The 12,135-nt window shown below is 44.8% G+C and overlaps 1 protein-coding gene across 1 annotated transcript in view; it reads right to left on the minus strand.

The window, feature by feature from the left end:
• The window catches only part of LOC123491688 (protein PTHB1-like), a 131,498-nt gene that overhangs the window by 117,294 nt on the left and 2,069 nt on the right, over window positions 1-12,135 (minus strand). Inside the window, exons 2-4 of the mRNA XM_045223339.1 lie at window positions 10,221-10,316; window positions 9,964-10,136; window positions 9,701-9,853 (exon numbers count right to left, since the gene is read on the minus strand). Coding sequence (XP_045079274.1) covers window positions 9,701-9,853; window positions 9,964-10,136; window positions 10,221-10,316 — 422 coding nt within the window. The remainder of the gene's footprint in view (window positions 1-9,700; window positions 9,854-9,963; window positions 10,137-10,220; window positions 10,317-12,135) is intronic.

Genomic DNA, 12,135 nt, shown 5'->3' on the forward strand with positions numbered 1-12,135 from the left:
AACACGGCGAGTGGAGTTTAGACCAAAAAGCTCTATTTTTGTCTCATCAGACCACATGACCTTCTCCCATTCCTCCTCTGGATCATCCAGATGGTCCTTGGCAAACTTCAGACGGGCCTGGACATGCGCTGGCTTGAGCAGGGGGACCTTGCGTGTGCTGCAGGATTTTAATCCATGACGGCGTAGTGTGTTACTAATGGTTTTCTTTGAGACTGTGGTCCCAGCTCTCTTCAGGTCATTGACCAGGTCCTGCCGTGTAGTTCTGGGCTGATCCCTCACCTTCCTCATGATCATTGATGCCCCACGAGGTGAGATCTTGCATGGAGCCCCAGACTGAGGATGATTGACCGTCATCTTGAACTTCTTCCATTTTCTAATAATTGCGCCAACAGTTGTTGCCTTCTCACCAAGCTGCTTGCCTATTGTCCTGTAGCCCATCCCAGCCTTGTGCAGGTCTACAATTTTATCCCTGATGTCCTTACACAGCTCTCTGGTCTTGGCCATTGTGGAGAGGTAACAAGTTCAAACAGGTGCAGTTAATACAGGTAATGAGTGGAGAACAGGAGGGCTTCTGAAAGAAAAACTAACATGTCTGTGAGAGCCGGAATTCTTACTGGTTGGTAGGTGATCAAATACGTATGTCATGCAATAAAATGCAAATTAATTACTTAAAAATCATACAATGTGATTTTCTGGATTTTTGTTTTAGATTCCGTCTCTCACAGTTGAAGTGTACCTATGATAAAAATTACAGACCTCTACATGCTTTGTAAGTAGGAAAACCTGCAAAATCGGCAGTGTATCAAATACTTGTTCTCCCCACTGTATATAATGAGGTTTATACACTTCTACTTCAATGTTACACTTCAGTGTTAATATATAACTAAAATATAAAACTTGGTAACAAAAATATATAATTGAATGACAACAGTGCATAGTGAGAGTGAGCGAAGTATGACTGGAGGACGAGGGCCTCCTGGAGATCAGGGGGTTTAGTGAAGTCTGGAGACCAGCTCTGTGGGACAGACATCAGGGTGAGACATCCCCAAAAGACCCCAATAACGAACCTCTGTGGGCCCGGGGCTAATGAGCACCTGTGATCGAGGCGAGGGTGTGTGTGTGTGTGTGTGTATGCTTGTGCATCCTTCCGTGCGTGTGTGCTTGCCGGTGTACAGGAGGTGTGTGTGTGTGTGTGCTTCTCACTTTAATTACGCCGTGTGTATAATCCCGTTAGCTGGTGGCTAACCTCTGAGAGGCTAATAACAAAGGACCAGTGGGAGAAGGCATGCTCCATTACAGTGTGGAATCCCCTCTCCACTCAGGCCGCTAAGAGCCACTCAGCAGACACAATGAGATTAGGGCTCTAAACCTGTGGAACACAGAGGAACACTGGGCCTGTGGCATGTGCTAAGCCCTCCCTCGCTGAGAGGAGAAATGACATTCTTTAGCCAGAGAAGAAAAACACACTAGGGGATAATGACATAGATGTAGAGTGGACAGAATGGACTGGGAAAATGGCACGGTTTAGTTTAAGTGCAGGGAAAAAGACTTTGGGCTAAGAAATCGAAAAAATAGAACGTACTGGAGAAATGATAGCCGTTGAGTGTAAGTGCAGGGAACCTGGATTAATTAAGTTTTGTCATTATAGCACATGGAAATGACTCTGGGCTAATGTCATACTGTAGAACTAGACTATATAGAATAGACTGGAAATGACACATTCCTTGATTAATAAAGCCCAGGGGGAAAGACAATGGGCTAATCTCTATTGGACTAATCTCTACGATACTTAGTGGGCCAGCCTATATGGCTAGCTAATTGAATGGCTGCTGTGTTCTTAGCAACAGAGTAGAATGGGATAATGTGATGTGGTAAGCAACAAAGGACTGAACATTCTAAACTATCTAGATAACCCCAAGAAGGCTGTTCAACTGGCTATCCTGCTATGTAGTTCTGTATTGTGATGTCCATCTATGTTCTAACAGGTTTTGCACAGTCACATGCAATGGCACAATGAAACACAGATTGAATTGAAAACACAAGAACTGGATTGACTGACACCACTTTGATTTCATCTCATGTGGTCATGAAGGAAAAGAGACGAGGGGGGGACTGAAATATTTCTGTCTATTTTAGTCTCCCCCCCCTCTCCTTCTTCTCTCTCTCCTCCTCACCAATAATAGAGCCAGACACATGTTTGTGATAAAAGTCCACCACATCCAGGGGAGTCCCACAGACAGAAGCATTACAAGTAGGTACAGCACTGTACACCCCAGACCTCCTCTAGCCCCTCTATCTGCCTTTGGGCAAACACCTGGGCCTTCTCCATAGGAACAGAGACGGAGGGTGGTGTGTGTGTGAGGGGATTGTGCAGACTGGCAGAGATGGGCTTTGCTGTGGCTCCTCTCAGGGATTTTACATTCTTAGATAAAGCACCCCAGTCCCACGCCCTCTCCCCTCTCCCTCCTTCTGTGTATGGCCTGAGGGGGCAGGAGACGACACACACACACACACACACCACTAATCAGTGTCCCATATGGCACCCTTTTCCCTATTTAGTGCACTAAATAGGGTGCCATTTAGGACACAACAATAGTCTGTGTGGCATCCACTCTTTTACGTCATAGATATTTCTCTTTGAGTATCTGGTCACAGACACCACTTAAGATACTAAACAGTGCTTCCTCTAGATTGGGTGTAAACAAACATTTCGTGCTGCAATCTACCTAAAGCCTTTTTCATGATGACATTCTTCTGACCCAAGAGGTACAGGAAGTGACACAGTATTTATTGCCAGAGGCTGATCCCTGTCTGGCCATGACCCATGAGGAATTAGCCACAAAACACTGCTCTGCTCTATATATGTATACAGTACAGGTGTGGGTCTCCAAGACAATAATTATTTAACATTGGTTTAAATACTATATCAATGTACATAGTAAGGTATTTATTTATGGGACTTGCAATGAAAATGTAAAATCCTACAGGAGTACCCTGATATGCCGATCTTCATACATTCTTACGAGACGACCATCAGAATGATCTTCCAACAGTAACAAGACTATCTCTACACAACACTGGTTTCCATATGACATAACATTTGTAAAGACAGCCTTTTCCAGAGGCTTGACTGTGTCACACACACTCCTCTATATCAGTCACTCTATCTGTCCCCCACTCTTATACACACATGCCTACATGTCAGTCAGCTATATGAAAGACAGTCATTCATTGATATGGTAGACATCCATAGAGGAGGGCCCCAGTGACTCCTAAATGTGCATGAGGGGTATGCTGTATGTTCATTAGTCCTGTGTGTGTGTGCTTGAAGGCCAGTTTGAAATGCAGTCTCTCAGGTGCGGCCTGTTTGCGTAGCAGATGAAAGGTCAGGGGGACCTGAGGGAGTTCCTCTGTTTCTCCTTTTTTTCTGACATTGGAGTATTTTACTGAGGAAAACACACATTTACACATCTCAGTGGACATGCACGCACACACACACCTCAGAGAGAACCCCAGCCATTAACCGCGAGGGCCTCACGTACACAGTGGGATCTGTGTTTAGCCATGTTTAGCCATGTTTAGCTGTGTTTAGCGCTCCATTTGGGGCCAGATAAATCAGCCGCTGTCTGAGAGAAGCCTCCATTACTGGAACGAGGGGCCCCAGACCGGCCTGTCAGTCAAAACTAAAGCGTCCCACCTCCTGCTTTTGAACTGCTAATTACAGAGAGCCTCCGCTCAACTCAAACTCAGCTCCCAGACAGCTAGCGCTGCGGCCAGCTAGGTTAGCGCGCTAATGCTAACACGGAAGCCATTTTACCTGAGATAAATGCTGGGCAAATATTTATTGAAACGGCTTGCCGGGCTTTCCCCCTCACTGAGCCCACCCTCCTTCCCCTCTGCATCCTCCCACCCAGAAACATATTTCCAGGTCCAGAGTGACAGCAGTGTGCCTTCACTCGGAGAACAACAGCAGAGGAGAAAAACAGGAATGCTAAGGCTAGGCTAAAATAGCCCTCTGGCTAACCTCTCCATACCTGCCACAGATTAATCAAACAGAGAGTTAAAGGGAGAGCCAGGATGAACTATAAACCGTGGGGCCAGGATGAGTAATGGCTTTTTAAGTAGTGAGAATGAAAAGTGGAGGAAACAGACACCTCTGGCCAGCTCACATACACATTACAGAGCAGGCCGCATCTGGCCTTCATGAATAAAATATAGGAGGAAGAGATGAGGAAAGAATGAACAAAGGAAATATTATCCCCCTGTATATGGATGTACACCAGACCAGAAAAATCACACAGGCCTCTCACAGTATCTCTCTGTTCTCTGGATGACAAACAACACGCACAAATGCTTTCTTAAAGTCACAAACACATTAATTAGGGGACGTCCCCTAACCGACAGCCCAGCCTGACCACAGATAAGATGCAGAATATTTACCAATCTGACATTCGACGATGCTGTTCTTAGTTCATCCAAAGTACAAATGTACCTCATCTACCACTTGCTGAGTCTCTGGGTCCACAGACTACTTTCTTGGTATCCATAATATTAGGCAAGTTTGTCATTTGAGTGTACTATCCCTGACTAAGCACAATAAGACACGTAGCTAAAACAAAACTTTAACCCCCCTGTCCTCGTCATTTACAAACACATTTGGCATGTCAAAAGACTAAGACTCATGACTGACACAACCCCTGTGAGTAATAAACCCTAACTAAAGCACTGAGCTAGTGAGAACCACCATAGCTCACAGACCTTCAGAAGGGCCATATAACCCATACCCACCCAAAGATATGAATAATTAATTTGATGCGTGCATCACTCTTCCCAGTAGCCCGTCGATAGCGTCCATTATGGGGTGCGTGTATACATTACAGCACGTATAGTGTGTCAGAAACTTCCCGAATCCACAGTGGGTGGCAGGCGCTAGCGGGAAGCGGCAGCAGGAAGGGATGGACTGACTGACACTGGAGCACATTAGACAGACTAGAGAGTCATACTGTATAGAGAGAATCACTCAGGGTTCTAGTAATGCTAAGGGACAGGCAGCAGCGCTGGGTCAGCATCTACAAGCATTAACGAAATAAAGAGACACTGATATATTAATAGCATTAGCTGGCACTGTGACATGCAGTGCATTTAGACTGATATCTGCTATGAACAGCATTGTCAAAATGACAGAAACAAAAATGAATGCAATTAATACAATGCAATTCTAAAGACTTAGTACTTGGTGGCAAAACCCTTGTTGGCAATCACAGAGGTCAGACGTTTCTTGTAGTTTCTTGTAGTTGGCCACCAGGTTTGCACACATCTCAGGAGGGATTTTGTTCCACTCCTCTTTGCAGATCTTCTCCAAGTCATTAAGGTTTCGAGGCTGACGTTTGGCAACTCGAACCTTCAGCTCCCTCCACAGATTTTCTATGGGATTAAGGTCTGGAGACTGGCTAGGCCACTCCAGGACCTTAATGTGCTTCTTCTTGAGCCACTCCTTTGTTGCCTTGGCCGTGTGTTTTGGGTCATTGTCATGCTGGAATACCCATCCACGACCCATTGTCAATGCCCTGGCTGAGGGAAGGAGGTTCTCACCAAAGATTTGACGGTACATGGCCCCGTCCATCGTCCCTTTGATGCGGTGAAGTTGTCCTGTCCCCTTAGCAGAAAAACACCCCCAAAGCATAATGTTTCCACCTCCATGTTTGACGGTGGGGATGGTGTTCTTGGGGTCATAGGCAGCATTCCTCCTCCTCCAAACACGGCGAGTTGATACCAAAGAGCTTGATTTTGGTCTCATCTGACCACAACACTTTCACCCAGTTCTCCTCTGAATCATTCAGATGTTCATTGGCAAACTTCAGACGTGTATATGCCCTGTATATGTGCTTTCTTGAGCAGCGGGACCTTGCGGGCGCTGCAGGATTTCAGTCCTTCACGGCGTAGTGTGTTACCAATTGTTTTCTTGGTGACTATGGTCCCAGCTGCCTTGAGATCATTGACAAGATCCTCCCGTGTAGTTCTGGGCTGATTCCTCACCGTTCTCATGATCATTGCAACTCCACGAGGTGAGATCTTGCATGGAGCCCCAGGCCGAGGGAGATTGACAGGTATTTTGTGTTTCTTCCATTTGCGAATAATCGCACCAACTGTTGTCACCTTCTCACCAAGCTGCTTGGCGATGGTCTTGTAGCCCATTCCAGCCTTGTGTAGGTCTGCAATCTTGTCCCTGACATCCTTGGAGAGCTCTTTGGTCTTGGCCACGGTGGACAGTTTGGAATCTGATTGATTGATTGCTTCTGTGGACAGGTGTCTTTTATACAGGTAACAAACTGAGATTAGGAGCACTCCCTTTAAGAGTGTACTCATAGGCCAATTTGAACACTAAAAGGCTTTGCCTAAATTAAATTAAATCATCTATGCTATACACAAGGATATACAATGACATTTCAAATTCTTAATTCAATAAAACTCAAAACTTTTGAACGTAGTTATTATGACGTGCGCCCCGTAAGAAAGACATACAGTGGGGAAAAAAAGTATTTAGTCAGCCACCAATTGTGCAAGTTCTCCCACTTAAAAAGATGAGAGGCCTGTAATTTTCATCATAGGTACACGTCAACTATTACAGACAAATTGAGGAAAAAAAAATCCAGAAAATCACATTGTAGGATTTTTAATGAATTTATTTGCAAATTATGGTGGAAAATAAGTATTTGGTCACCTACAAACAAGCAAGATTTCTGGCTCTCACAGACCTGTAACTTCTTCTTTAAGAGGCTCCTCTGTCCTCCACTCGTTACCTGTATTAATGGCACCTGTTTGAACTTGTTATCAGTATAAAAGACACCTGTCCACAACCTCAAACAGTCACACTCCAAACTCCACTATGGCCAAGACCAAAGAGCTGTCAAAGGACACCAGAAACAAAATTGTAGACCTGCACCAGGCTGGGAAGACTGAATCTGCAATAGGTAAGCAGATTGGTTTGAAGAAATCAACTGTGGGAGCAATTATTAGGAAATGGAAGACATACAAGACCACTGATAATCTCCCTCGATCTGGGGCTCCACGCAAGATCTCACCCCGTGGGGTCAAAATGATCACAAGAACGGTGAGCAAAAATCCCAGAACCACACGGGGGGACCTAGTGAATGACCTGCAGAGAGCTGGGACCAAAGTAACAAAGCCTACCATCAGTAACACACTACGCCGCCAGGGACTCAAATCCTGCAGTGCCAGACGTGTCCCCCTGCTTAAGCCAGTACATGTCCAGGCCCGTCTGAAGTTTGCTCGAGTGCATTTGGATGATCCAGAAGAGGATTGGGAGAATGTCATATGGTCAGATGAAACCAAAATAGAACTTTTTGGTAAAAACTAAACTTGTCGTGTTTGAAGGACAAAGAATGCTGAGTTGCATCCAAAGAACACCATACCTACTGTGAAGCATGGGGGTGGAAACATCATGCTTTGGGGCTGTTTTTCTGCAAAGGGACCAGGACGACTGAATGGGCCAAAATACCAGCAACAGTGTGTGAAAACCTTGTGAAGACTTACAGAAAACGTTTGACCTGTGTCATTGCCAACAAAGGGTATATAACAAATTATTGAGAAACTTTTGTTATTGACCAAATACTTATTTTCCACCATAATTTGCAAATAAATTCATAAAAAATCCTACAATGTGATTTTCTGGATTTTTTTCCCTCATTTTGTCTGTCATAGTTGACGTGTACCTATGATGAAAATTACAGGCCTCTCTCATCTTTTTAAGTGGGAGAACTTGCACAATTGGTGGCTGACTAAATACTTTTTTCCCCCACTGTATGTCTACCGTAGAAGCATACGCAGGTTTCACACGTTTGTTATTATTGTTGTCCAATAAAAGTGGTACTGTCTATAGTCAGTGGCTCCATGTGTAGCAAGCAAGCAACGTGGGAGATCTCTAATCAATGCAAGATGGAATTCAAATTACAGAATTAAGATAGTTAAATGAGGAGGAGTAGGCTACAACGAGCAACCATCAGGTAGGCTGTTGTTTAATCTGCATGTAGTTGTTGTAGACCCTGACAGGAAGCGCAGTAAAATTGTCTCAATTAGTCTAGGTAGCGAGCTAGCTAGCTGGCTAACATAGCTGGCTATCTTAGCTAGCTTCTTTGCATCAATTTGATGCAGTCAAGACAGGCACTACCAGATGGAACGATAGACAACCTATGGCATCTACAAGCTAGAAATTATTTCAAATACCCATCCCTAATCATAGTAACCAAATGTAGCCTATTAATAGCTGGATATAGAGAAAAAAAACATGCCAACCTAAAGGGCCTGCATGACCCCCAATGCATTTGCAAACTACACCATGTCCGGGCAAGTAGATTTCTGGCCAACTGGCCCAGTGAGAAAAAAAGTGAACGTTTGACCCTTCGCCGGCAACAAAACTTGAACACTGATCCCAGTTTGTAAGGTAAGTGTCCCTTTAAAACTGTACCAGTTTTGAACCTTGTGGTGTTGGGTATGAGTACACCTCGTAGTGGACCTTATGGGCAGTGTATCTACAGTGTGAGAGCTCTGCATGGTTCTACTCAGATAGGAGTAATGGTTAAGTACTGACACATTAAATATCTAATGATGTCACCCACTCCCAGAGCAGTAAGAGAGCTAATGAATAGCGTTAAAGAGTTCCTCACCAAACGAGCCCCTACTGTAAACAGTGACGGCAAGGGACCATCACTTTCAACGTCAGACAGTCTACACCACTCAAAACACACACGCGCGCTCACACACAGAACTAATACAGTAACCCACACACAGTTGGAACTCATCAGCCGACACACACATCAGACACTCACAATGGGAACTTCAAATCAAGGCAAACACACACACACACACACTATAATGACACCACAAACACACTGTCCCACACTCCCAACACACACTCTGAACCATACAGAGGTTTCTAATTAGGCTTCTTTGTTTAATCATCATTTGAAAAGGAAGGCTCCAGCATCAATTACCCTGGCCTCCGAACCTGAGAAAAATACTGAGTGAGAATGTACACACACACACACACACACACACACAGAAAGAGAGAGAAACAAACGCTCCTACATTCTTATTACAGCCCATCTACCGAGTTAGTAAATAATAATAAAAATAATGTCTAATTTGGCGATAAGGCGCCCCTAGACGAGGACAGAGATAGATGGGTATGTATGTGTGTCTGTGCGCACGTATATGTCTTTGTGTTTTCGGTGTATGTGTGTGTGCGAGCAAGCATGCATCCGTCTTTGCGTATGTGTGTGTGCCTGCACAAGCACGTGTGTGTATGTTTGTGTATTCCTGTGTGTGTGGTCATGGCAGTATGTTTGTCTGCTATAAGTATACAATAGGGTGTGAGCTAGCACCTCAGTAGTAGCAGGAAGTGCATAAATCAGCAGTGTAGGCCCATCACTCTGTAAATCAACACTAGTGCACTCATTACTCTGTGTGTGTGTGTGTGTACAGTAGGTGTGTGTGTGTGTAGGTGTGTGTGTGTATAAATCACCATATGGTGTGAGGTAGGGAAAAATCAACACCTCACAAAAGTGAGGGGAGAGAGACTCTCCATCATGTTTCTAAATGCTATGTGCATGCCTGAGTGTCCTAGTCTAGTGTGTGTGTGTGTGTGTGTGTGTGTGTGTGTGTGTGTGTGTGTGTGTCTGACCTGGCGGTACGTCCCCTCCATCAGTGTGTCTAGGTTCTGCAGGGGGGCGGGGGTCTTGTCTTTGAAGCGGGTCAGGAGACGGCGTTGGATGGCTCTGAACTGGATCGCCCGCTCTGACAGGAGGTCCTGGTACTTCTCTGCACTCACACGCAGCTAAACGAACACACACACTGAATGTTGTTCTAACACTGCAGGCAAAAGCTGTACCTACAAACACAACTCATGAATGCGTGTGTGACAGTGTGTCTGTGTTCAATACATACCTCAAAGTGGTGGTCGACAGTCTCAAAGTACTCAGCCAGAGGTATAGGGCCTGCAAAGCTGTTTCTGAAGTCTTTGACTCCCTGCTTGGCAAAGTGGCGGTCGAAGCGCTGCACCAGCTCCTTAGCCACCAGCCAGATGTTCTCGAAACTCTCACTCTGGATACGGTAGCGCTCTGGAGAGGAGAGAAAGGGAGGTAGAGAAAGCTCAACTCCACATCAACCAAGTGCTAGAGGATGCTGCGTATGTGTGTACTCACGGGAGGTCTTGGAGGCCAGTACAGTGACTCTGGGCCCTGAGAGGAAGTGGAAGGCCAGAGCGTTTCCCTCCTTGTCCTCAGACTTCTCCAGAAAGTCTACAACACAGAGAGGGACATTCAGTGAGAACAATAGGAACTATAGAGTCCATTGGTTAAGGACACAGATATACATTGGTGTGAAAAAGTGTTTGCCCCCTTCCTGATTTGTTATTTGTTTGCATGTTTGTCACACTTGAATGTTTCAGATCATCAAACAAATTAAATATTAGTCAAAGATAACACAAGTAAACACAAAATGCAGTTTTGAAATGAAGGTTGTTATTATTAAGGGAAAACAAAATCCAAACCTACATGGCCCTGTGTGAAAAAGTGTTTGCCCCCCCCTGTTATAACACAACTCATCTGTGGTTTATCACACCTGAGTTCAATTCCTCTAGCCACACCCAGGCCTGATTACTGCCACACCTGTTCTCAATCAAGGAATCACTTAAATAGGACCTGCCTGACAAAGTGAAGTAGACCAAAAGATCCTCAAAAGCTAGACATCATGCCGAGATCCAAGGAAATTCAGGAACAAATGAGAAAGAAAGTAATTGAGATCAGTCTGGAAAAGGTTATAAAGCCATTTCTAAAGCTTTGGGACTCCAGCAAACCACAGTGAGAGCCATTATCCACAAATGGCGAAAACATGGAACCGTGGTGAACCTTCCCAGGAGTGGCCGGCCGACCAAAATTACCCCAAGAGCGCAGCGACGACTCATCCAAGAGGTCACTAAAGACCCCACAACAACATCCAAAGAGCTGCAGGCCTCAGTTGCCTCAGTTAAGGTCAGTGTTCATGACTCCACCATAAGAAAGAGACTGGGCAAAAATGGCCTGCATGGCAGAGTTCCAAGACAAAAATCACTGCTGAGCAAAAAGAACATTAAGGCTCGTCTCATTTTTGCCAGAAAACACCTTGATGATCCCCAAGACCTTGGGAAAATACTCTGTGGACTGACGAGACAAAAGTTGAACTTTTTGGAAGGTGTGTGTCCCATTACATCTGGCGTAAAAGTAACACCGCATTTCAGAAAAAGAACATCATACCAACAGTAAAATATGGTGGTGGTAGTGTGATGGTCTGGGCCTGTTTTGCTGCTTCAGGACCTGGAAGACTTGCTGTGATAAATGGAACCATGAATTCTGCTGTCTACCAAAAAATCCTGAAGGAGAATGTCCGGCCATCTGTTTGTGACCTCAAGCTGAAGCGAACTTGGGTTCTGCAGCAGGACAATGATCCAAAACACACCAGCAAGTCCACCTCTGAATGGCTGAAGAAAAAGAAAATGAAGACTTTGGAGTGGCCTAGTAAAAGTCCTGACCTGAATCCTATTGAGATGCTGTGGCATGACCTTAAAAAGGCAGTTCATGCTCGAAAACCCTCCAATGTGGCTGAATTACAACAATTCTGCAAAGATGAGTGGGCCAAAATTCCTCCACAGCGCTGTAAAAGACTCATTGCAAGTTATCGCAAACGCTTGATTGCAGTTGTTGCTGCTAAGGGTGGCCCAACCAGTTATAAGGTTGTAGGGGGCAATCACTTTTTCACACAGGGCCATGTGGGTTTGGATTTTGTTTTCCCTTAATAACTACCTTCATTTCAAAAATGCATTTTGTCTTTACTTGTGTTATCTTTGACTAATATTTAAATTTGTTTGATGATCTGAAACATTTAAGTGTGACAAACATGCAAAAAAGTAAGACATCAGGAAGGGGGCAAACACTTTTTCACACCACTGTATCTGTCTGATAATGGCACATAAATGAAAATGGTCCCCTGAAACACCACAATAACCAATTTTTCACACAGACTTAACGTTCCCACGGACCGGTACAGTGGTGGGATGTCAGGCAGAGATACAGTATGGGCTCC

Source organism: Coregonus clupeaformis, chromosome 10, assembly GCF_020615455.1.
Source record: "Coregonus clupeaformis isolate EN_2021a chromosome 10, ASM2061545v1, whole genome shotgun sequence".
Lineage (NCBI taxonomy): Eukaryota > Metazoa > Chordata > Actinopteri > Salmoniformes > Salmonidae > Coregonus > Coregonus clupeaformis.